At 39.4% G+C, this 27,462-nt stretch overlaps 1 protein-coding gene across 4 annotated transcripts in view; it reads left to right on the top strand.

Annotated features, from left to right (window-relative positions):
- KDM4C (lysine demethylase 4C) overlaps positions 1-27,462 on the top strand; it is a 415,025-nt gene that overhangs the window by 38,880 nt on the left and 348,683 nt on the right. For all 4 annotated transcript variants that reach the window (XM_055428240.2, XM_055428241.2, XM_055428238.2 and 1 more), the window contains 2 exons: positions 2,709-2,884; positions 5,167-5,281. In XM_055428240.2, coding sequence (XP_055284215.2) covers positions 2,709-2,884; positions 5,167-5,281 — 291 coding nt within the window. The remainder of the gene's footprint in view (positions 1-2,708; positions 2,885-5,166; positions 5,282-27,462) is intronic.

The following is a 27,462-nucleotide window of genomic DNA, read 5'->3' as shown; positions in this document are numbered from 1 at the left end:
CAGACTTTATTTTCTTGGGCTCCAAAATCACTGCAAATGGTGACTGCAGCCATGAAATTGAAAGGCATTTGCTCCTGGGAAGAAAAGTTATGACCAACCTAGACATAATATTAAAAAGCAGAGACATTACTTTGCCAACAAAGGTCGATCTAGTCAAGGCTATAGTTTTTCCAGTAGTCATGTGTATGGATGTGAGAGTTGGACAATAAAGAAAGCTGATCACCGAAGAATTGATGCTTTTGAACTGTGGTGTTGGAGAAGACTCTTGAGAGTCCCTTGGACTGCAAGGAGATCCAACCAGTCCATCCTAAAGGAAATCATTCCTGAATATTCATTGGAAGGACTGATGTTGAAACTGAAACTCCAATACTTTGGCCACCTGGTGTGAAGAACTGACTCACTGGAAAAGACCCTGATGCTGGGAAAGGTTGAAGGCAGGAGGAGAAGGGGGCGACAGGGGATGAGATGGCTGGATGACATCACTGACTCAATGGACATGAGTTTGAGTAAACTCCGGGGGTTGGTGATGGACAGGGAGGCCTGGTGTACTGCAGTCCCTGGAGTTGCAGAGTCGGGCACAACCGAACGACTGAACTGAACTGAACAGTTAAGGAGGTTGAAGGGCAAGTTTCAGGGTAGGAAAAGATTTTTGATGTATGTACACACACACACATATATAGATACTTGAAAATGTACACACCCAAAAATAACCAGACTCTATGCAGAATTCTATACATTAATAAATAAAGGCTGACAATGCAATAGTAAAATGGGCAAGAGGCTTAAATAAATACTTTTTGAAAAAAGGATATCTATAGGGTCAATGAATATATGAAGAGATTTCTTTAGTTATCAGAAAATGCTAATCAAATACCTACTTGAGTACTATTACACATCTACCAGATCAGCACTATAAAGTGATGATGAAGATGTTAAGCAATAGGGACTTTTCACACATTGCTGGTGGGACTGTGAAATGGTACAACCACTTTGGCAAAAGTTTGGTAATAATGATTAAATTTGATCTGTGCATATCCTGTGTCACAGCAATTTCACTGTTAGGGTCTCTGCATGGGTGTGTGTTTTAGAGAGCTGTGTGCCCACATGCTGCAGAAGGTGCATACATCTATATTGATAGCAGTGTTGTTTGCAGTTGCTGATAATTAGAAAAAAACAAGTGATCACAAAATAGTCATCTGTTAACATAAATATTCATACAAAGGCATACTAAGTAGGAATGAAAACCAATGAACTTCTGCAACCTAGGTTATCATGTTTGAATCTCACAAAAATATCGAGTAAAATAGAAAAGATAGAAACTGTTGTTAGAGTTGTATACACAGACATAAAACTATAAAACCCAACAAGGAAATGAATACCATAAGTGCCATGATAGTGAACACTTTGTGAGCAAGAGGGGGATGTGTGTAGAAAAGGGTACCAGGATCCCTGGGGTACAAGCAGTAACCTATTTCTCACACGTGACAGGGGGTACTCTGGTGTTTGCTTTATGTTAACTCACAGAGATACATATTTGTGACTGTGCATTTTCTATATGTGTGCTATCTGTATTTTGCAATTAAATTTTTAAAAGAACTTTGTCTTAAAAAATTAAGACAGCTTCTAAAGGTAGATAAAAGCTATAAACCATTACTCAATTCAAAACTTTGTTCTTTCTAATTTTTAATCATAGGAATATGTATTTTTGGTCTTATTATTGATGCTCTTTTTATTGTTAGTAATTAAGTGTTTAAATACTCTGGGAAAATGGTGTGCTGAGCTGCTTCAAACAGGCGCATGAGACTTGAGAGTGCATGTCTCTTTTCAACCTCGTATTCAGTGACGTCACATTGCTGAGCTCAAATTTGCCGTGGCGGGAGTAGTTACACCATGAAAATAGGCCAAAGCTACGAATCAGGGTTTCCCCCACCTCCCCAGAAAGTTAGTTGTTAAACATTTACTAGCACACCACTCTCATTTGCTTATTGTATGAGAGATATTTAAAGAAATGATATTGACTAAACACTGCTACTGCTACTAAACACTCAATTGTGACTCTTTGCAAATCCACGGACTGTAGCCTGCCAGCCTGCCATGGGGATTCTCCAGGCAAGAATACTGGAGTGGGTTGCCATGCCCTCCTCCAGGGGATCTTCCCAACCCAGGGATCAAACCCAGGTCTCCTGCACTGCAGGCAGATTCTTTACCATCTGAGTCACCACGGAAGCCGAAGAATGCTGGAGTTGGTAGCCTATCCCTTCTTCAGGGGATCTTCCCAACCCAGGAATCAACCTGGGGTCTCCTGCATTGCATGTGGATTCTTTACCAACTGAACTACTAAGCACAGTACTTATTTTTCTCATGATAATATAAACAGCATTTGAACTTTGGCAAGTTATTTTATTTCTGTGTATCTCTCCATTTTACCTTGAAAATAGAGAGGTTAACTGTATCAAGTAAAAAGTTAATTAATGCAAGTTCAGTATTTGGTACAGTGAGTTCTCAGTAAATTTTGTTTAAAAATGTCATTTCATAAGGTAAATGTTTGGGAGAGTGAAATCATTTCCTTTAATGTAAATCTCCACAGTTCTTTTACACATTTGTCGTAGAAAAGATGAGGAATTCTTTACTTGTATTCTGTTGGAACATGAGAGCTAAATAACAGTGTGAAATGTTTTCCAAATAATATTTTATTATTTTACTTTTAGGTGATTCCTCCTAAGGAGTGGAAGCCAAGGCAGTGCTATGATGACATTGACAACTTGCTTATCCCAGCTCCGATTCAGCAGATGGTCACAGGGCAGTCAGGATTGTTCACACAATACAACATCCAGAAAAAAGCCATGACAGTGAAGGAGTTCAGGCAGCTGGCCAACAGTGGCAAGTGAGTAGATTCAGTGTGCTGTTTTTATTTCTTTTGAAGACATTGATGAATATGGTAAGAAACCAAGGAGATGGAAGCTTGTGAAGAGCGGGAGCCTTCTGCATAGTCTATTTTGTTTCCCATTTAACTGTTTCTGTTTTTTATGTGGTTGTCTGCCTTCTAGAAAAATTGTTCCTCATTTTATCATCTCATTCATAATATCTGTAAATGGATTTCTGTCCCTGTATTTTACCTTGAGTTTTTGTTTCTGCGCTTGATTCCTCTTTGTTAGGCAATTTCTTCTGTGTGTGTTAATGTTTAAGTCTTAAATGATAAGTTACAGATATTAGAAGAATAATTTTAAAAGAAAATCCTTGGAGATTTTACTAGTGGTCCAATGGCTAAGACTGTGCTCTCAGTGCTGGGGGCCCAGTTTTAATCCCTGGTCAGGGAAGTAGATCCTACATGCTGTAACTAAGGCTGGGCACAGCCAAATAAATAAATGAAATAAATAGTAAAAAAAAAAAAAGAAAAGGAAGGAAAATCCTTGAATGACTTGAATGGCCACCATTATTATATTAGTCATCTGTTGCTATGTAGTGAATGACCCCAAACCTTAGTATCTTAGATCAATAAACATTTAACATCTCAGTTTCTAAAGATCAGGAGGTTAAGAGTGGCTTAGCAGGGTGGCTGTGGCTCAGGACCTTGCATGACGTTATAGTCAAGTTGGGTGGGATTGCTGTCACCTGAAGACTTGAATGTGTCTAGAGGATTTTCTCCACTCCAGTACTCTTGCCTAGAAAATCCCATGGATGGAGGAGCCTGGTAGGCTGCAGTCCGTGGGGTCGCTGCGGGTTGGACACGACTGAGCGACTTCACTTTCACTTTCCTGCATTGGAGAAGGAAATGGCAACCCACTCCAGTGTTCTTGCCTGGAGAATCCAAGGGATGGGGGAGCCTGGTGGGCTTCCGTCTTTGGGGTCACACAGAGTTGGATATGACTGAAGTGACTTAGCAGCAGCAGCAGCAGAGGATTTTCTTCCAAGATTGCTCCCCTTATGTGGCTGTTGGCTGGAGTCCTGAGTTCCTTGCTGCAAGAGCTATTCCTTGTGTTGTGTGGCATCTAACTTGCTTCTCTTCTGAAGCAAGTGATCCAGAAGTTACCAAGATGGAAAACAAACTGTCTTTTCATTACCTGTTTCTTGACTATCATTTCTGCCATTTTCTATTTGTTATGTGCCAAGGAGAATTAAGCTGTGTATCTTGAAGGGAGATGTATCAAAAATTTTGTGGATATATTTAGAAACTGTCACAGTTATTATTATTAAATTACCTTAAAAATTTTTTTTTGATGTGGTGGTTAAGGTCTTAGATCAAAACATTAATCTAGAAACACCCCTTCCCCACCAAACCAATCACTATCCAACCTAGAAACATCATTGTCTAAATTCCTTGGATGGGTATGCATGAGATTGAGTCTTTTGGATAATCTTTTAAAAAAGCATCCTGTATTTGACATAGTAAGCACTCGATGGTAGTTGAAGAATCTTTTATTCTATATGAAGTTCCTGTTATGGAGCATAATTGCTATTCCAAAGGAATTAAACATTTGATAGTTAATTCAAGTTTCTCTTGAGTTTTTTTTTTGTTGTTGTTGTTGTTGTTAGGCGTTGGTAAAACCTCATTGTTTCAGATCTCAATTGAGAATGTATAACTTTAATCATAGACTAGATTGGTTTGCTTTCATACTCTGTAAGAACTCTAATAAAAAGTTCAATGCCAAAACAAGATTGCAGAAGCAATTTTATCCAATTTCTTATAAACTGTTTATTCTGTTCTCCATCTTCTAGTGCCCATTTCCAGTATCACATTTTTTTTCCTAATTTTTCTTTCCAGAGTCATCCTTAAAGTATTAAATAGCTTATTTCATTTATACTAAATTGTAGTGGAATCTCTTCTTCATACATTTTAAATTGTTCAAGTATAGTATAATTGATTAAAGAGTTTAGAAAATGTTTTAAAAGGTAAAATAATGAATTTTAACTGATTTTTTTTGCTTCTGTTGTTGGTACTTTCATGGAAGTATATTTCTTAGTCAAAAAGTGAAGTTCTCATTTAGAGTTATTAAGGAGAGTTTTGAGAGATCTATGATAAATACATTTACATATTTACTTGTTAGATTTGACAGCATGAGGATGCAGTATTTTCATTTTGATGGAATTTTGTTTAGAAAGTGATGGGTAGGGAAAATCTTCAGATTGTCTTTACTGTTTGTGCTTTGTTTCCTCTCCCCTTTCCAGGTACTGTACCCCGAGATACTTGGATTATGAAGATTTAGAGCGCAAGTACTGGAAGAACTTAACCTTTGTGGCACCTATTTATGGTGCAGACATTAATGGGAGCATATATGATGAGGTATATTCCTATTATAGTGGGTTTTATAAGGTATCATTTCATGTTACTGTTTTTGTTACCATTTTAGGTGGTTGAGAAGCAGTTATTTGTTGTGCTTGGTGTGATCCATAGCTCTTCATAGGACAAGAGGAAATACAGACACATCAGTATGATTGCTACTGCTGCTGGTTTTTAAATTGAAACCAGCTAATTGTACAAATACCTGAGACTGTTCAACAGTAAAATAGTATGGAGTTATCTGGCTAGTCTTTAAATTACACTCAAAATTTTTAAAAGCAAAAGCACATTATAAAAATACTTGGAAAACAGGAAATATTATTCATAATAGTACCACCTTAAGAAAAAAGTAGTATTACTGTGTATTGTGGCTCAGATGGTAAAGTATCTGTCTGCAATGCTGGAGACCCAGGTTTGAACCCTGGGTTGGGAAGGTCCCCTGGAGAAGGAAATGGCAACCCACTCCAATACTCTTGCCTGGAATATCCCATGGACAGAGGAGCCTGGTAGGCCACAGTCCATGGGGTCGCAAAGGGTCGGACATGACTGAGTGACTTGACTTTACTTTCCTGTAACATGCTTATCTTCTCTTTTTTTACTGCCCCCAAATTGTGAGGAATTTTTTTAAAAAATCCACATTGCAGTCTTTCCAGTTATTTTTCATGAGAACATAATCTACTTGATATAATGTTATCCTTCTTGCTTCCCCCAATACTTAATATCCTATTAAAGTTTTTTCCTTTTGAAACCTTTTTTACATTTTCCATTGTTTTATTTTGAAAAATTTCTTGCCTACCAAAAAGTTGAAGCAATGGAAGTGAACACCGGACACCGTCACGTGGATTCACAAGCTGTTAATTTTGCCGCGTTTGCTTTTTGTTTCTCTGTCACTCTGTCTTTGTTTCTGTCTCTCTGTCCCTCTGCTGTAGCATTTGAAAGTGAGTTACAAACATCATGACCGTTCACCCTTAATGATTTCAGCATCAATCTTTCAGTTATAAGGCAATTTAAGATTTATATTGGGCTTCCCTCGTGGCTCAACTGGTAAGAATCTGCCTGCGATGAGGGGGACTTAGGTTCAATCCCTGGGTTGGGAAGATCTCCTGGAGAAGGGAAAGGTCACTCACTCCAGTATTCTGGCCTGGAGAATTCCATGGACTGTATAGTCCATGGGGTTACAAAGAATCGGACACAACTGAGTAACTTTCAACATTTATGTAATAGTATCTAATATAGAGACTATTTTCATAGATCCCTAAGTTTCCCAGTAATGTTCTTTATAAACTGCTTTTCCCCCATATGAAGGATCCAGTCAAGAATTTCCCTTTATTTTTTAAAAAATTAATTTATTTTTGGCCGTGCTGGGTATTCATTACTGTGTAGGGCTTTCTCTAGTTGCAGAGTGGGGGCTACTCTCTAGTTGTGGTGCATGGGCTTCTCATTGTGTTGGCTTCTCTTGTTGCAGAGCATAGGCTCTAAGCAGATAGGCTTCAGTAGTTGGAGCACACTGGCTCAGTAGTTGTGCTCGTGGGCCCTAGAGCATGCAGGCTGCAGTAGTTGCGACTTGCAGGCTCTACGAGTGCAGCCTTAGAAGTTGTGGTGCATGGGCTTAGTTGCTCCATGGCAGGTAAATCTTTCTGGACCAGGGATTGAACTCATGTTCCCTGCGTTGGCAGGCAGACTCCTGTCCACTGTGCCACCAGGGAAGTCCAAAAAAACCATTGTTATTTTTGAAACTGGGCTGAGTATTAGATGATACTGTGGAATTACTGATGTCCTATTCAATGTGATGGTGGCATGGTGGCTTTGTCATTACTAAAGAATAAATCAATAAGAATATACTTGGAGTACAAATGAATCACTTTGCTATACAGCAGAATTTACCACAACACTGTAAATCAAATATACTTCAGTTTTTTAAAAGGAGGGAAAGAGAATATACTTTTTGTATATGTCTTTATTTATGTATATGTTTTTTTTTATTTTGTATATGTTTTCATATATGTTTTTATTTTGTGTCTTTTCTGTGGTTTCTCCCCTGTGGTATCCTGGCAAGTTTGCAGGTTTCTGCACACACATACACACAAACACTTACATTAATATGTATACACACACACATAGACGCGTATATTTTTCCTTATAAATTGAGACTATACACTGAAAAACATACAGGTGAAATAACATGCATTCTGGAATTTGTTTTTAAAATATCTCAGGAAATAAAGTGGAATGGATATAGTTGAATGAAGATTGGTGAAGTATTGATAAATGAAGCTAGATGATGGATACATGATGTTTAAAATATGTATGTTTGGAATATTACAAGTTAAAAAAGAGAAGGCATTCTTTCTCTTTCCCCCTTTTGGATTTTCACCAGTGTAAGTAACCTCCATATATTGTTAAATTAGTACATACTTGTATAGAAAAATTTAAAAATAGAGAAAAATATGAAGAAAAGGTTACTTATAAGCTTACCAAACAAACATAACCTCTGTGATTTCCTTTTGGCCTTTTATGTTAGTGTATATATATGCTTGCGTGTGTGTTTGTGTTTCCCCACCTCAAAGGCTGAGGTGCTTTGCTTTAGAAGCATTTTCAGTATTGCTCTCCAGAGGATCATTTCAGTGTATTCTAGCTCCAGCGGTTTCAGATTGTACCTTATATTAAGTCTTTGCTCTGTTTTTTGGTATTTCAATTCCAAGTAGATTCTTTTTCCCTCCTTTTAAAAAATTGAAGTATATTTGATTTACAGTGTTGTGTTAAATTCTGCTGTATAGCAAAGTGATTCATTTGTACTCCAAGTATATTCTTATTGATTTATTCTTTAGTAACGACAGATCTCTTAAGCTTGCATGTTTTCGTTACTTACATTTAGGAAAATGGGTGCCATTAGTACTAAATCTTCCTTACAGAAGATGGCATCTTGAAATGGGTGAGGCCAAGCAAATACTGTTGGTATTTTCAGCTGAGGCCCAGAAAAGTTAGTGTTTTCTCAAAGTTACAACGCTGGTGGGCTGCTGCTGCTGTCACTTCAGTCGTGTCCGGCTCTGTGCAACCCCATAGACGGCAGCCTACCAGGCTCCCCTGTCCCTGGGATTCTCCAGGCAAGAACACTGGAGTGGGTTGCTAGGTGCCCTTATTCTGCACACCAGTTTTAAGGAAGTAATTATGTAGAGTCAGTCTCATAGTTGTGGAAATGTGTAAAGCTAGGTCTGTGTCACCTACAAATGTCCCCTGAACTCAAGGTTTATTTTGTGTCTTCTCTGTGGTTTCTTCCCTGTGGTATCCTGGCAAGTTTTCAGGTTTCTGAAAGGAAGGCAGCTGAGGAATCATCTGCGTTTTGGGCTGAGAGGTTGCGTGTCTTAAGGCTCAAAAATAAAACTTAGTCAAGATTTTTTTCTAACCACACCTTGGGATCATTGAGCTCTTTGTTACTTTTTTGCAAATATAATTAAGGAGTAGAAACAGCATATGCTTTTCGGAACAGTTGACATAAAGCTGCCCTGAACTACCTTTTCATATTTGATAGTAAAATAATGTAATTGTTGACAGCACAGATGAGGCTGATGGGCTTCATTTTGTAGTACTTATGAATTTACTGCTCGTGTTTGAAAACCAGTTACACAATGGCATTGCTTCAAGGGAACATTGACTTTAGACTTCAGATTTGAGTAACTTTAGTTATTAAAATTCGATGAACAAAACTCACTGGTTTGTAAACATGCAGTTTTTAAAGCACCCTCATTATTTACAAGTTTTGGAGCCAGAAATTTGTCATTTTGGTAGGACCTACAAGGCATAGTATTTTATGGAATTTCTGTAGGGGCATTTAGTAACTCCAGAACTGAGCTGACATTTTCAGTGCTTTTGCAGCATAAAGACAGACATGAGAGATGTTGTGAACTGGTACTGGTAAACAAAACCAATCACACTCAAGACAGCTAAATTCAAGCAAATGAAAAGTAACTTGTATTTGCCCCCTTGAGGTAGATGGAAAGCAACAAGAGAAAGAGTGCATTAAAGAGAGTAATGAAGAGTGAGTGTAATGATAACTTGTGTCAGGAACATTTGAAGTCATTGCAGTGAATGTGCATTGGAAAAAGCCTGTGTGTTGTTTTGCTTTTTCATTTTGTATCTTTGCATTGTTTAACTGCTCAGTTCAATATTTAAATTGTATTGGATGTTGGTTTGTTATGGTTCATGGCATTATTTTGAAAGGGATTATAGTCATCAAATTGTAGTTCACTTTCCTGCCTAATTTCTAGTTATGGCTATTCCCTTTAATGTTAAAAGAAGGATTTAAAATTCATAACCTTCTATTGGTGGGGATAAGAGTTCCTCAAGAGGGTGTGGGGAAGGTAAGAGAAACAATTTGTGCAGGGTGCAAAGGTGAATAAGGATCCTGGTTCTCATGTAATTCACAGACTTGGGGGGCAAGTGTGGGGTTCTAGGGAGCCTGGAGAGGCACTTTGAGTAGCTTGGTGTAGAAGGAAGATTTTTTTTTTTGTAGGAGAGATGAGCTTGGCCAGGTAGAAAGAGGGGAGAGAAGAATGGGACAGAAGCTAGGTAAATTGTAGGATAAGATTACACTTAATAATTTGTCTCTCCCTCTCTTTCTTTTTTTAAAAACTGAATTTGAAGGCTTTTTGGTGAGCTTGGGCTTAAGGAGAGTGAGGCAGACATGGAATAGTGGCTGTGGGATCTGACGGAGAGGATCAGCCTGGTGGGAGATGAATTGCAGGGGCCCCTCCTGCTTGGATATTTTTCTTGTAACACGAAGCAAGTCTGTTAAGGGACAAAAAGGGGTGCCATTGTAGTGTTGATCCAGTTGTGGATACAACATAGGAATTAAGGGTGAGGGTGTTCATGAAGGACTGGTTGAGGACCATCAGTCTTATTGTAAAGGGACTAGGGTCTGGAGATTCCAGGAGAGAAATCTTGGTTCCTCTTTCATTCGAGTGATGCTTTCAGAGCTTGATTTCCTTAGAATATACTTAAAAATCTCAGCACCATGGGCAGTGGCCTCTGGCAGCAGCAACAGTAACATGATTTAAGGAAGTTGCTTTTGTTTAGTTGCTCAGTCATGTCTGACTCTTGTGACCCCATAGACTGTAGCCCACCAGGCTCCTCTGTCCATGGGATTTCCTAGGCAAGATTACTAGATAGGTTGCCATTTCCTTCTCCAGGGGATCTTCCCGATGCAGGGATCAAGCCCGTGTCTCCTGCGTTGGCAGGTGGTTTCTTTTACCACTGAGCCACCATGGAAGCCTTTGAGGTAGTTACTACTTTTTAAACCAAAATGCCAAGCCTATCAAAGGCATGACATGACAAAGCCCAGTCTTTGAATGTATGATGCAAATCCTTGCTTGTCTTTGTAAATAAAGTTTTATTGGAGAATAGCCTTATATAGATGGCTACATATTATATATGGCTTTTTTGCACCACAGTGGGAGAGTTGAGTCATTGTGACAGATTGTATGGCCCACAAAAGCTAAGCCCTTTGCAGAAAAAGTTTGCCAACTCCTAATATAGAGGCCGGAGAAGGCAATGGCACCCCACTCCAGTACTCTTGCCTGGAAAATCCCATGGACGGAGGAGCCTGGTAGGCTGCAGTCCATGAGGTCGCTGAGTTGGACGCGACTGAGCGACTTCACTTTCACTTTTCACTTTCCTGCATTGGAGAAGGAAATGGCAACCCACTCCAGTGTTCTTGCCTGGAGAATCCCAGGGACGGGGGAGCCTGGTAGGAGGCCGTCTATGGGGTCACACAGAGTTGGACACGACTGAAGTGACTTAGCAGCAGCAGCAGCAATATAGAGGCACAATTATTTGCTTTTGGGGAAGGATTCTCAAAACTTTTTTGAGATATAGATAAAATTCTGAATGTTTTTAGTTATGACTATGTTGCTATCTTGACTATGACTATATTTATATTGATTATGTTAAGATCCTGAAATGAAATTTATTAATGTCAGGGACCTTATGTAAGTAAAGAAGTTCCTGAACTTCGAAATAGAGCCACCTGTGTTTTTGGGTGGCCTTTGATGATTCCTTGGAAACAGTAACAGAAACATAAGAGTCCCAAGATCTGAAACTCTTATTTTGGTTATATTTTACTAAGGACTGGTATACTGATAAAAAAGTTTTAATTAGGGAATTCCTTGGTGGTCCAGTGGTTAGGACTCCATGCTCTCACTGACGCAGGTCTGTGTTTGATCCCTGGTTGGGGAACTAAAATCCTGCAAACTGTGCAGCATGGAAGGAAAAAGAAAGTTTTAATTAACCTTTGTGCACTGTTCATTTAAAAAAATTAGTTCTTTGTTTATAGAAACATGGGAGTTTCTTCACGAAACAAACACAAAAACAACAGATAAAGAGAAAAGATGAACAGGGAGAAAAAGGTGCTGTAACTATGTGGGATGATTCAGCTTGACTAAGGGACATTAAACCCATATCTGAAGGGAAAAAAAGAAGATATAATATTTCTGGGATAGGCAATAGCCATACTTCCACAGATGCTTGAAGACAGAGTGCATCTCTTTGTTCCGTATGTGAGGGCTAAGACTAGGCATTAACATTCTTCACTAACATTAGTACAGTGACAGTAAGTCATTCAGGCTTGTGTTTTGTGCTCATGTGGGCTGCATTTCTAACATTATCTATCATATGTACAGTGGTGATTCTCTTATTGATGATCATTGTTATTTAAATCGAGGTTTAAAAATGAGGTTCCACGTACTAAGCTGGCTATTATCTTCTTGATAACACTAAAAGGATCTCCAATAGTATTAATCTGTTTTCAAAAGAGTCTTCTTTGCAAGGTTTTCCCTTGGTTGAGTGGTGACAGACACTTCCTTCCCTAAGTCTCACCTGTCTCCTCCATCATCTAGGCTTTCTGATTTGAATACTTCATTCATATCCTAACAGGCATTGCTGTCAGCAGTGGCCCCTTTGAGATGATGTTTTTCACAGTAGTGCACCAGTAAGGTTCCTGTCTCACAGGAATTTAGCCTTCTTTGGATGCTTAATGTCTAGGTACTTCTTTCTTTTGAATAACCCTGTGGGATGACATGGCATTATAATTGACTGTTTCCCTTGTGGGGAACTGTCTTTGATGATAGTTTTCAGCAGTTCATTGAACACATCTCACTGTGAGGGGAGGCCACTTCACCTGTGACCCACAGCTTGCACCGTTTTATCGCTGTTCTCCCAGTCTTGCTTTGAAACTCACCTGCTTTGCTGACATCATGTTCCTCTACTTTGCAGCTGCCTTGGGCTTCCCTGGTGGCTCAGTGGTAAAGAATCCGCCTGTGATGTGGGTTCGATCCCTGGGTTAGGGCAATCCCCTGGGGGAGGAATGGAAACCCACTCCAGAATTCTTGCTGGGGAAATCCCATGGACAGAGGAGCCTGGCGGGCTCCAGTCCATGGGGTCACAAAGAGTTGGACACGACTGAGGTACTGAGCATCATATCATTGAAGGTGTCTGTTATCTTCTCCTGTACCAGCCTGGTACTCCGTGGTCTCCTACACTGAGAATGCCTTATCAGTCTACTGCACAGGGAGTTTCTCTAGTTTTTTAGGTATGGTTCAAGTAACACAGTTCAGCTTCCCAGGAGCAACTTGGCTGTGTTGTGAGGTGTGGACGTGCTGAGATCATGTCTTATGCACTTCCCTCCAACACTGTGTGCCATCACCTTCAAGTCTCTCTATGCTCACTTTCTTTCTTCTCAGGTTTTTCCACATTTGAAGAACACATTTTCACCAATAGTGCTTGGAAGATGGTAGCCCAGTACATTTATGCTGGGCACAAAGCATAATCCTTTTGGGACAAGAACTGAGATACAACTGAATTGCTGTCTGTGTTACCTTACATAGATTTGTATGAACTAAAAGCTTTCTGCTGGTGGGTGTTCACAGGTCATTATAGAGTTTTTGATTTGGTCAGTGAATTTAGGGTAAAATATGTTACTACAGCAGATATTTGGAAAATGGGGACAGAAAATGAAGGCTATTATTTCTGTTTCTTTCACATAAACTGTGAGTCCAGTGATGGCAGGTATCATTTCTCATAGACTCTTTTGTAACATCTGCTTCCAAGAATGCACCTAAATAATAGTAGGGTTGATGTGTACATGACATTGGTAAACTAGCCTAAGGCCAGATCATGGAGTTTTCTGAAATTTTTTGGTTATCACTCTCTACATCTTGAAGAACTGTTTGAGATTATTTAATAGGGAAGGGGTAGGATCAGATTCATGCTTTAGAAAGTGTGATCATATAATGGCTTACAAGAGGAACTGGTCATAGCAAGAGGCTTGGAGAGTGCTTTTAGGAAGGAGGGAAGAAGATGGGGTCAGAGTGATCTTGACCCCAGAGTGGTCATGATCCCCAGTGGGTGTTTTTCTGAATCAACTGAGATAGTAGTTCTCAAATTTTGGCCTTTTCAGCACTTACTTATACTTTTAACAATTTATTATGGACCTCAAAGAGCTGTTGTTTATGTGGGTTGTATCTATCCTTGTTTATTGTATTAGACATTAATACTGAGAAGGTTTAAAAATATTTAAATCATTAAAAATAATCTGTTATGTAATATTCATATTTTTCTAAAAGAATGACTGTATTTTCCTAAACGCAAAATTTAGTGAGAGAAGTGGCATTTTTTATGGGGTTTTCAAGTCACTAGTGTCTCAGGGTTGATAGTCGCTTAGTCATATCTAAGCAACTGTCCTCTTTGTGGCCCATGGACTGGGTAGCTTGCCAGGCTCCTATGTCCATGCAATTCTCACTAATGTCTAGTTTAAATAGAACCCCCCTTCTAGAATCTTGTATCTACTTTTTTGCATTTAATCTGTTGTAATATCATGTAACCTTCTGTACACTCTACCTTATACAGATGGGAGAATGAGAGTGAAAAAGAAGAGTAATATCTTGGTATAGTTGTGATAGTGGCTTTGATGCCACAGATCCAGTGGCCCTTGGACAAATATCTCTGCTGTAAGATATTTAGCAGGAGATTCCTTCTCTGATCTTCAGTTCAGTTCAGTTCAGTTGCTCAGTCGTGTCCGACTCTTTGCGACCCCATGAATCACAGCACGCCAGGCCTCCCTGTCTATCACCAACTCCCGGAGTTCACTCAAACTCATGTCCATTGAGTCAGTGATGCCATCCAGCCATCTCATTCTCTGTCGTCCCCTTCTCTTCCTGCCCCCAATCCTATGTAAATGATGCAGGCATCTTGAGGCAAGGTAACAGTTTTCCGTTCTTGTTTATAGACCTTCAGGTCACTCTGTCCCTGATATGAACCTCAGAGACCTAATTAGATATGAGACCGTGGTTCTCCAACAAGAAGTCATGGAGTTATTTGGGGGAGCATCAAGCCATAAATTCTGACATAGAACTCTGGCAAAATTTTTTAAGCGGAAAATGGGCTTGGGGTGTAAACTCAAGTTCCTGCATCTTCAGTTCAGTTCAGTGGCTCAGTCATGTCCGACTCTTTGCAACCCCATGAACCACAGCACGTCAGGCCTCCCTGTCCATCACCAACTCCCGGAGTGCATTCAAACTCATGTCCATTGAGTCGGTGATGCCATCCAGCCATCTCATTCTCTGTTGTCCCCTTCTCCTCCCGCCCCCAATCCTTCCCAGCATCAGAGTCTTTTCCAGTGCATCTTAAGACATATAAAATATTTTAAACTGTGTTTGTAAGATTTTCCTTTCATATTAATTTGCTAGTCTATTACTTTTGTCATCTATGTATTTATTAATAGATAATTGATAGAAAATTCAAAGCTGTTTGAAAAATACAGTGACAAACCTTAAAAAGACAAAAAATTACATATTTTACTGCATATTCCTTCATGAGAGCTGGGAAATTTTTTCTTTTTTTTTGCTGTGGATGTACTGGATAGATGGATGTGTGTGTATGTCCTCTTTCTAGTTTCCCATTTATGTTTTCTTATAGTCTATGATTATAAATACATAAGTTTTTTAGGTAAAAATTACCTTTTTGTTAATACAAGTATTATAAAAATGATGAAAAACATTAAATGACAGAAAAAATTGAAATCACTCATAATCCTGGCATTCAGAAACAAGAGCTGCCAAATGAGTTTAGCATCTTCCCTTCCAATGCTTTTTCTCTATTTATTGCTCAGTAGTTTTATTTGTTTGAGCAGGTGTGGTATCATGGTGAACACAGTTTGGTTTTGTCTCTTCTCCTTCTCATTTTAACACATAGTGAAAGCTTTGCTATGATTACAGATGTTCTTCAACGGGAGGATTTAACATTCATTGTATCTCTCATTTTTATTGGTAGGATGATTTTCTTGAGCAGGGGAAGCAGGTAAATCTAAGGTGGAGAGGGACGCTAGGGGCCACAGAACAAGGAGGGTATGACAGTTCCTAGGGTTAGGGTAGGGTTGGCCCATGATGCACTGAGGGGTGACCAGATCATCACTAACCTATGAGGCACTTTAACCTCTGTTATCCCACTGCTAACAGAGGCACTTTGCCACCACCACTGCCTCATTTCCTGCCTTTTCTCCACAGAAAAACAGAAGGCTGTATTAAATAGCATAGAACATTTGAACTATTTACTTATATAATAATCCATATCTGCCTTCCCTAGCTGTGACTTTCAGGAAAACTGTTGTTGCCTTAGAGTCTGTAAAGGGAAAGGATTGAATTAACAGCTCATGAGGTCCCTCTTAGCTTAAACATGTTTCCTTTAAGTAACATTTCTTTAAGAAGGTGAACTGAAGTCTTAGATAAGGAATTTTTTGAGTTCTAGATTACTCATTGGAGGAGGAAATGGCAACCCACTCCAGTGTTCTTGCCTGGAGAATCCCAGGGACGGGGGAGCCTGGTGGGCTGCCATCTGTGGGGTCACACAGAGTCGGACACGACTGAAGTGACTTAGCAGCAGCATCAGCAGATTACTTTTATATTAGAACTTTGTCAAGAACCCCTTTAGAAGAAATCCACTGGTTGAAGCATAGGAATCTTTTTATACTAAGATTTTAGTGTTACTAGCATTTAGCCTTGCAAATGACTCTTTTATCTTCCTGCAATTCAGTTCAGTTCATTTGCTCAGTCATGTCCAACTCTTTGCAACCCCATGGACTGCAGCACACCAGGCTTCTCTGTCCATCACCAAATCCTGGAGCTTGCTCAAACTCATGTCCATTGAGTCCATGATGCCGTCCAACCATCTCATCCTCTGTCGTCCCCTTCTCTCCCGCCTTCAATCTTTCCCAGCATCAGGGTCTTTTCCAGTGAGTCAGTTCTTTGCATCAGGTGGCCAAAGTATTGGAGTTTCAGCTTCAGCTTCAGTCCTTCCAATGAATATTCAGGACTGATATCCTTTAGGATGGACTGGTTGGATCTCCTTGCAGTCCAAGGCATTCTCAAGAGTCTTCTTCAGAACCACAGTTCAAAAACATCAATTCTTCAACGCTCAGCTTTCTTTGTGGTCCAGCTCTCATATCCATACATGACTACTGGAAAAATCATAGTTTTGACTAGACAGACCTTTGTCAGCCAAGTAATGTCTCTGCTTTTTAACATGCTGTCTTGGTTGGTCATAACTTTTATTCCAAAGAGTAAGCGTCTTTTAATTTCATGGCTGCAGTCACCATCTCCAGTGATTTTGGAGCCTAAGAAAAGAAAGTCTGTTACTGTTTCCATTGCTTTCCCCATCTGTTTGCCATGAAGTGATGGGACCGGATGCCATGATCTTAGTTTTCTGAATGTTGAGTTTTAAGCCAACTTTTTCACTCTCTTCTTTCACTTTCATTAAGAGGCTGTTTAGTTCTCTTTCGCTTTTTGCCATAAGGGTGGTGTCATCTGTGTATCTGAGGTTATTGATATTTCTCCTGGCAGTCTTGATTCCAGCTTGTGCTTTATCCAGCACGGCATTTCGCATGATGTACTTTGCATATAAGTTGAATAGTCAGGGTGACAATGTACAGCCTGACGTACTCCTCACCCAATTTGTGACCAGTCTGTTGTTCCACCTTCGGTTCTAACTGTTGCTTCTTGACCTGCTTACACATTTCTCAGGAGATAGGTAAGGTGGTCTAGTATTCCCATCTCTTTAAGAATGTTCCACAGTTTGTTGTGATCCACACAGTCAAAACTTTGGTGTAGTCAATAAAGCAGAAGTAGATTTTTTTTTTGGAACTCTCTTGCTTTTTCAGTGATCCAGTGGATGTTGGCAATTTGATCTCTGGTTCCTCTGCCTTTTCTAAATCCAGCTTGAACATCTGGAAATTCTCAATTCGTGTACTGTTGAAGCTTTGCTTGGAGAATTTTGAGCATTACTTTGCTAGTGTGTGAGATGAGTTCAATTGTGCGGTAGTTTGAGCATTCTTTGTCATTGCCTTTCTTTGGGATTGGAATGAAAACTGACCTTTTCCAGTCCTGTGGCCACTGCGGAGTTTTCCAAATTTGCTGGCATATTGAGAGCAGCACTTTAACAGCATCATCTTTTAGGATTTGAAACAGTTCAACTGAAATTCCATCACCTCCACTAGCTTTGTTCGTAGTGATGCTTCCTAAGGCCCACTTGACTTTGCACTCCAGGATGTCTGCCTCTAGGTGAGTGTTCACATCATTGTGGTTATCTGGGTCATTAAGATCTTTTTTGATAGTTCTTCTGTGTATTCTTGCTTCTGTTAGGTCCATACTATTTCTGTCCTTTATTGTGCCCATCTTTGAATGAAATGTTCCCTTGGTATCACTAATTTTCTTGAGATCTTTCCCATTCTATTATTTTCCTCTATCTTTGCATTGATCACTAAGGAAGCCTTTCTTATCTCCTTGCTATTCTTTGGAACTCTTCATTCAAATGGGTATATCTTTCCTTTTCTCCTTTGCCTTTAGTTTTTCTTCTTTTCACAGCAATTTGTAGGGCCTCCTCAGACAACCATTTTACAATCATTTTGCCTTTTTGCATTTCTTTTTCTTGGGGATGATCTTGATCACTGCCTCTTTACAATGTCATGAACCTGCAGTGGGGTGGCTTAAATACGTTCATCCACCAGATGGTGCTGTTGGACAACAAATTTTTCTAAGGCTTCAGGTTTCTAAAATATTAAAGATTTTAGATAAAATATTTAAACTGAGTCACCAGTGTCCTTCCCATTTTGTATTTTTATCATGTCAGGATATGATTTATCCTGAAATAAGGAATATTTTGAAGCCAAAACACTAGCTGTATGTGTAATTTTCACATCCAAGGGAAAATACTATCATTCTAGACATGCTTTCATGCTAAGAGAGAGCTATTGGCCTTGGATTGTAACTTTTAGATTTTCATTCTGTGTAATAAAGCTTCTATTTAATAAGAACTCATTATCTCCCAGCATATTATGGCTGATCTTTAGTGAATGAAGTCTTAGCCTGATGATCTCAAGTTATGCCATCCAGACGGGGTTGGGGGGTGTGTGTGTGTGTAATAGTACTTCTATTCATTTGTCACATTGCATGTAGAATGTTCCATCAGTTCTGGAAGCTGTATTTTCAGAGGAGTATTGTTAGAGAATTGTTGATAGAAGAAGATTAAGCTGAGATGCCGGCTGACCTCAGAGTACATGACTGCTGACCCAAAGTGTCTGTCTTGCACATGAGAGGGTTGGGTGGGATCACTGTGGGGAAAAGCAGTTTTGGCTGTGGAAGTGCTAAATTGATGGAGACACACGTGAGTCCCACATAGAGTTTCAGGCCTGAGGGGGAAAAGGGTGACAAGTCTGGCTGAGATGGAGAGTTTGGGTCATTGCTTGCCCTTGCCAGCTTCTTAGCACTGGTTTCTCAAAATAAATCTCCACCTGTCCATGGGGTTTTGGGGTCACTGGGACAGTTAGTGTCATGAGTCCCAGGAGTATGATTCTAATTATGTTCTAAATAGCATTTTTTAAAAAAAGAGATATCACTAAAATTATAAAATGATTTTATCTTGTTTCTAGGTTTATACGTTTAAGTTTTTCAAAAACTATGTTTCATATGTTCTACATGAGAAAATATAGTTTAGTATTCAGGCACATTGTTAGTATTTTCTTTTTTGTTGAAGGAATAATGTTGAACTTATGTGTATGATCTAGATTTTTTTCACTATGAGGAATGAAAATGAGACCATTGGCAATACCTTAAGTTGTTTTTCTTCATGAAGAATAAAAGGATGTTATTTGAGCCCTCTGCCAGGTTTTATTCGAGTGTGTTAAATCTAAGATTTCTCTAAGTCCAAAGCAGCATTGAGGAAGAAATGAAGTAAGGTGGAAAAAATAGTTAGAAGAAACAGAGGAAAAAGTGGATAAAGTCCTGTAGGAACAGGGAGAAACAGATATATTCTTTATATTAATTGTAATTTTCCTGGCATTAATAGTTGTAAAGAGGCTCAAGCCTAGCCCGCACTTTGGTACCTTTCAAAAGCTAAGTGGCTTAACTACTTCTTTAGTAGGATCACATTAACATCACAGACTCTGATAATGATACTACTTTCTTACTTAGATCCACCAGAGAATGGGACACGTTGGGGACCTGTGGATTTGGTTACTAAGGAGGAGATGTATTAGACATTATTTTACTGTCGGTAGTAGTTCAGTTCAGTTGCTCAGTCATGTCTGACTCTTTGCAACTCCATGGACTGCAGCACGCCAGGCTTCCCTGTCCGTCACCGAATCCTGGAGCTTACTCAAACTCATGTCTATTGAGTCGGTGATGCCATCCAACCATCTCATCCTCTGTCGTCCCCTTCTCCTGCCTTCAGTCTTTCCCAGCATCAGTGTCTCTTCCAATGAGTCAGTTCTTCGCATTGGGTGGCCAAAGTATTGGAGTTTCAGCTTCAGCAGCAGTCCTTCCAATGGTTATTCAGGACTGATTTCCTTTAGGATGGACTGGTTGGATCTTCTTGCTGTCCAAGGGTCTCTTAAGAGTCTTCTCCAACACCACAGTTCAAAAGCATCATTTCTTCGGTGCTCAGCTTTCTTTATAGTCCAACTCTCACATCCATACATGACTACTGGAAAAACCATAGCCGTGGCTAGACGGACCTTTATTGACAAAGTAATGTCTCTGCTTTTAAATATGCTGTCTAGGTTGGTCATAACTTTCCTTCCAAGGAGTAAGCGTCTTTTAATTTCATGGCTGCAGTCACCATCTCCAGTGATTTTTGGAGCCCAAGGAAATAAAGTCTCTCATTGTTTCCATTGTTTACCCATCTATTTGCCATGAAGTGATCAGACAGGATGTGATGATTAGTTTTCTGAATGTTGAGCTTTAAGGCAACTTTTTCACTCTCCTCTTTCACTTTCATCAAGAGGCTCTTTATTTCTTCTTTGCTTTCTGCCGTAAAGGTGGTGTCATCTGCATATCTGAGGTTATTAATATTTCTCCTGGCAGTCTTGAGATTCCAGCTTGTGCTACATCCAGCTCAGCATTTCTCATGATGTACTGTGGATATAAGTTAAATAAGCAGGGTGACGATATACAGCCTTGATGTAGTCCTTTCCAGATTTGCAAACAGTCTGTTGTTCCATGTCCAGTTCTAACTGTTGCTTGTTGATTTCTCAGGAGGCAGTTCAGGTGGTCTGGTGTTCCCATCTCGTGAAGAATTTTCCACAGTTTTTTGCGATCCACACAGTCAAAGGCTTTGGCATAGTCAATAAAGCAGAAATAGATGTTTTTCTGGAACTCTCTTGATTTTTTGATGATCCAATAGATGTTGGTAATTTGATTTCTGGTTCCTCTGCCTTTTCTAAATCCAGCTTGAACATCTGGAAGTTCAGAGTTGACATACTGTTGAAGCCTTGCTTGGAGAATTTTGAACATAACTTTGCTAGCATGTGAGATAAGTTCAATTGTGCGGTAGTTTGAGCATTCTTTGGCATTGCCTTTCTTTGGGATTGGAATCAAAACAGACCTTTCCCTATGGCCACTGCTGAGTTTTCCAAATTTGCTGGCATATTGAGTGCAGCACTTTCACAGCATAATCTTTTAGGATTTGAAATAGCTCAACGGGAATTCCATCACCTCCACTAGCTTTGTTTGTAGTGATTCTTCCTAAGGCCCACTTAACTTCACATTCCAGGATGTCTGGCTCTAGGTGAGTGATCACACCATCGTGACCATCTGGGTCATGAAGATCCCTTTTGTACAACTCCTCTGTGTATTCTTGGTACCTCTTCTTGATATCTTCTGCTTCTGTTATGTCCATACCATTTCTGTCCTTTATTGAGCCCATCTTTGCATGAAATGTTCCCTTGGTGTCTTTAATTTTCTTGAAGAGATCTCTAGACTTTCCCATTCTATTATTTTCCTCTGTTTCTTTGCATTGATCACTGAGGAAGGCTTTCTTATCTCTCCTTGATATTCTTTTGAACTCTGCCTTCAAATTGGTATATCTTTGCTTTTATTCTTTGCCTTTTGCGTAAGGCAAAGGAGTCAGTAGTAGAGACCTCACCATAAATGGCAAACAAATTGTTAAGTTTTCATTAAAAATTTGAGGCAGGTGGTCTAGGGCCATGTTGCTTCTGTGATGCCATCAGAGAAATGTACTCCCAGCAGTTACTTTTCCCACCTTCACTGTGACATACTTACCCTTGTGCTCTTGTGGTAGCTGCTCATTGTGTCTGAATGTCTGGTGAGGGAAGAAGGGCACAGGATTTGAGCCTGCTCAGACCTCCTCCTCAAAGCTTTCTCCAAGAACTCCTGCCCAGTTATTACCAGTTACATCTCATTAGCCAGAACCATTCATAACTAGTCTTAGCTGTAACTGCTTTGTTCTTTCAATTAACTGAGGTTCTATTAGTAAAGAAGGTAAAAATAGATACTACTAACATAGGCAATCTCTGTTGTAAAAGTGTATTAGCACAATGATTTTGAAGTACTGTGTTACACTGCAGTATAATACACTTTCAAGAGTTGAATTAGACAAAGGGCTTAGTAGTCTAGAAGATATGAATGAGAGTGAAAGTGTTAGTTCCTTGATTGTGTCTGACTCTTTTCAATTCTATGGACTGTAGCCACCAGGCTCCTCTGTCCATGGAATTCTCTAGGCAAGAATCCTGGGTGGGTTGCCATTTCCTTCTCCAGGGGATCTTCCCAACCCAGCTCTTCAGCACTGCAGACAGATTTACTGTCTGTGCCACCTCGGAAGCCTTAGTCTAGAAAATATGAATACATCAGTAAAAATTGTAGTGTTTAAATTTCCTGTATTTACAAAGAACTTGTCAGGGTCTGAGTTGGAATTTTACTATTTTCTTAAATGTTGAGATAACTGATCCTTTTTAAAGGAGAAGGCGGCTTTTATGGTTCAGATTTCTTTTAGGATTTTCTGCAAGAGTAGATGTGTAAAATAAAGTCAACAAATTCTATTTATTATTTCTGTAAGTTTCTTTTCTTTTTTTTTTAATAGAATGCATGTCTGAGTGAACCCATGAATCCTGCTTTTGGCCTCATGTTCAGTTCAGTTCAGTTGCTCAGTCGTGTCCGACTCTTTACGACCCCATGAATCACAGCACGCCAGGCCTCCCTGTCCATCACCAACTCCCGGAGTTCACTCAAACTCATGTCCATCGAGTCGGTGATGCCATCCAGCCATCTCATTCTCTGTCATCCCCGTCTCCTCCCACCCCCAATCCCTCCCAGCATCAGATTCTTTTCCAGTGAGTCAACTCGTCGCATGAGGTGGCTTTTTCAAATCATCTTTTTGGTTGGTAGTCCTTCCAAAAATAGGAAAGTAGCAAATATAATCACCAAATTATTAACTTTCCCTTCCAATCACTGGGGTATTGAGGGAAGTCTTTCCCTCCTTGATTATATAAAAGTTTAGAATTGACTTTCTGGCTCATTGATTGGCTGTGAGGCTTCGGGCACAGTAATGCCAGCTCGGGCTAGAGTTTTCCATTGTCACCCTTGAATTCTGGTTACACAGTAGTGAGCTGTGAGATCTTAAGTGAGTTATCTGACTTTTCCTGGGGCAGCTGTCTCATCTATAAAATGGCACTAATAATAGATCATCGTTCTGTTTATCACCTCATAGGGTAAAATGAGATGAATAAGTAAAACACCTAGGGCAAGGCCTGCTCCATATTATGTACTGAAGAACAGCTGCAACTGGCGGCAATATTAAAGCAAAATGGAACAAAAATCCTGAAGCCTAATGAAATGTTCCCTAGCTGATTCCGACCAAGAGAATTGTGAAGAATGCTTTCTGCAATATTCTTTTACTTAGAAGTCCAGCCCACAGCTCGGCAGTTTATTCTTTCTACCATCTGTCGAAGCCTGTCATGTCAGAGCAATGAGGGATGTTTGTTTAGGGGTTACTACTGAAGAAAATGTGCCTGTTCTTTTCACGAGATACACTGCTATCCTCTTGTCAGTAAGACAAGGTGCCAGGGCAGGAATGGTACCATGGGATGTGACTCAGGAGATGTTCTCTTTTTCATGACTTTTTCTTTTAAATAAAAAAATTATCTCATTTTATATGTGAAACTTAAAAGCACAGTAATACATTGAGTACCCCAAACCCACCATGCAGTCCTATAGCTAAAACATTACTGTTGTGCTGCTCATGGGATGCTCTTTCTACAGTCCTTCTTTGCTGTCGCACCCCATCACCATGAGTGGCCCGAACTTTGTGTTGGTATCTTGCCTGAAAAAAACCCAAAAAGCAAATTTTGTTCTTGTTGTTGAAGTATAGTTGATCTACAGTGTTTTTTTAGTTTCAGGTGCATAGCAAAGTGATTCAGTTATACATGTATCTATTCTTTTTCAAATTCTTTTGCATTTAGGTGGTTACAGAATACTGAGTGGAGTTTCCTGTATTACACAGTAGGTCCTTGTTGGTTGTCTGTTGATAAATACAACACTGTGTACGTGTCAATCCCTAACTTCCTAATTACCTCTCCCACCCACCCTTGCCCTCTAGTAACCATAAGTTTGTTCTCTAAGTCTCTGAATCTGTTTCTGTTTTGTAAATGAGTTCATTTGTATCATTTTTTTAAGATTCCACATATAAGTGGTACTGGATATTTGTCTTTCTCAGTCTTACTTCACTCACTGTGACAGTCTGTAAGTCCATCCATGTTGCTGCAAGTAAGATTTTATTCTTCTTAATGGCTGAGTAATATTCCATTTTATGTATGTATGACATTTTAGAAAATAATCGTTTAAATCTATTTTTGACTATGCTGGGTCTGTGTTGCTGTGTGTGTGGGCTTTCTCTAGTTGCAGGGAGAAGGGTTTGCCCTCTGGTTGTGGTATGTGGGCTTCTCACTGTGGTGGCTTTTCTTGTTGTGAAGCATGGGTTCTTGGCGCATGGGCTTCAGTAATTGTGATATGTGAGCTCAGTAGTTGTGGCTCCTGGGGTCTAGAGCACAAGTTCAGTAGCTGTGGTGCATGGGCTTAGTTGCTTTGCGGCATGACGAATCTTCCCTGATCAGGTAACCTGTGTCTCCTGGATTGGCAGGCGGATTCTTCGTCAGGGAACCACCAGGGAATCCCCCATGTCTTCTTTATCTGTTCCTCTGTTGATGTACATCTAGATTGCTTCCATGTCTTGGCTATTGTAAACAGTGCTGCAGTGAACATGGGGGTGCATGTATCCTTTTGGACCATGTTTTTCTCCAGATGTGTGCCCAGGAGTGGGATTGCAGGATCATCTGGTAGCTCTGTTTTTAGACAGATGTGTATTTTTAAACAACATATTTAGTTTAGCTTATTTTTGACTGTATTAAAAGTAGTATCACTTTATTAGTCTTCTGAGAGTATCCCAAACACTAAGTTTTCTGAGTTTATTCGTATTATTTGTGAACTATTGTTCAGTCATTTCCATTGCTGAATGGCATTCCATTTTGTGAGTATATATTTTATTTTTTATTATCCTGTTGGGATATTTTCCTTTTCTTTCTTTCTTCTTAAAATAAATATTGCTGCTATGAACCCATTCCTGTATATGATTTCTGGTGTACTATATATAGGTTCTTTGAAGCACTTATCTAGGAATGGAAGTGCTGCCTCAGAGAGTATTCAACTTGGTCAGATACTTTGCCTTGTTTCTCAAAGACTTTGTAGCAGAGTCTCCCCTTGCACTGTATAAGACAGCTTTACTGAGGTATAACTTGCATACCTGGCGTGCTGTGATTCATGGGGTCGCAGAGAGTCGTACACGACTGAGCGACTGAACTGAACTGAACTTGCATACCACAAAATCCACCTATGTTGAATGTATAATTCAGTGATTTTTGTGTAACCATCACCACCAGTCCAGGTTTAGAACAATTCTGTCACCTTCAAAGCTTTCTCATGCTGACAGTATTCATCCCTTGATCCTGTTCATCTTATTACGTACCAACCGTTGACTTTCTAAGTCTTGTGGCTGTAAAATATCTTGTTTGTGAATTTGCCTTTCTCTGACTATAAATGTCTTAGAATATCTTGTCTTGTCTTTGTTGATCATTTGTGTTTCTTGTTTTTTCCTCTGCTTATTTTTCTATTAGATTGTTTGAGTTTTTTTCCTATTATTTGGAGTTTTTAATGTATTCTGGATACCAAAAGCATGCCAGTTATATTTGTGGAATTATTTGCTTGTTTGCTTCAATTTTATCTTGATCTTCCCAGACTTTTTTGTTTCTTTCATTTTCCCACTCTCTCTCTCTCTCTCTTTGTGTGTGTGTGTGAGAGAGAGAGGTAACAGGTTAATTTTATTTCTGCCACCTATAGCTATATAATGGTGTATCAGATTCATGGAACTGTTGCACACATTCAGTAAAAAGACAACGGTGCAATACCACTTAGTATCTCAGAATCAGGAATATACAATTTTGAATTGTTTAAACACAATCCACAGTCTTAAAAATAAAATCAGAAACCATCCACAGTTATATAATTGTCAATTAAGTGTTACACACTTAGTAGTTGATATAATAGTCAATATCTAGTAGGGAATGTTGAAAGCAATTTTAGAGTCTCATCCTGTTGTACTCTGTTGGGAATGTTTCTTGAATAGATATTTGAGTGGCCAAAGATGGGTAAACAAAAGACAAGAACAAGTAAAGGTCTACATGATTTCAGTAGTGTTCACTGTTTTCTTTGTCAATTAAAAGTGAACAGCAAGAATTACAAACTTTACATATATACAGGGCATGCTGTAAAAGGATGTTTGTTTACAGGCATGTAAAAGTACTTTGTAACTAATGTGATAAAATAATGTATAAAGATAAATAGCAAAAACAGTAATTGTGAACTTGCAAAATCAATTCCCTATTTTATATTACATGAAATAAAAACAGTTTTAGTTTTCTTGAACGCCTTTTCTAGAAATACTTGAAAAGGAATACAGACAGAAATGATTATTTTTACCCTTGGACATGGTTGTAAAAATAGTTAAAAAAGAAAACAAACCAAGGGGATTTCTCTGGTGGTCCAGTGGTTAGGAATCCGCCTTGCAATTTGGAGGATGCAGGTTTGATCCCTGGTCTGGAAACTAAGGTCCCACATGCCATAGAGCAGCTAAGTCTGTGCGCCCACAACTAGAGAATCCGTGTGCCACAACGGAAGAGCCTTTGTGATGCAACTAAGACCTGACGCAGCCAAATGAATAAATAAATATTTAAGGGGAACAGAAAACCAACAACCAAAAATACTGGAATGCCTGAGTCCAGAATGAACCCAAATATTTGTCCATATAGAATATTATTGACTTCAAGAGTAGGAATAATAATGAAGGATTTATAAGCAGTTTTTAATCAATAAATATATGAGGCATTTTGATGTTTCTGCCACCAGAAAACAAAAGTTGTAGCATCACTAATGGAGAAGGCAATGGCAAGCCACTCCAGTACTCTTGCCTAGAAAATCCCGTGGATGGTGGAGCCTGGTAGGCTGCAGTCCATGGGGTTGCTACGAGTCAGACATGACTGAGCGACTTCACTTTTCACTTTCACACATTGGAGAAGGAAATGGCAACCCACTCCAATGTTCTTGCCTGGAGAATCCCAGGGAAGCGGGGAGCCTGGTGGGCTGCTGTCTATGGGGTCACACAGAGTCGGACACGACTGAAGTGACTTAGCAGCAGCAGCATCACTAAAGTTCTGAGAAGTCTGTTTTATATAGCTTCAACTCAGTTGAAACTGTATTTATTTTTACTTATATTTATTTAAGGTAAACGAAAATTGACATCAA

This window comes from Moschus berezovskii, chromosome 7, assembly GCF_049115385.1.
Source record: "Moschus berezovskii isolate FMDL1 chromosome 7, NW_MosBer_1.0, whole genome shotgun sequence".
Lineage (NCBI taxonomy): Eukaryota > Metazoa > Chordata > Mammalia > Artiodactyla > Moschidae > Moschus > Moschus berezovskii.
The sequence above is the reverse complement of the archived record's forward strand: the minus strand, read 5'-3'. Positions and strand labels throughout refer to the sequence as shown.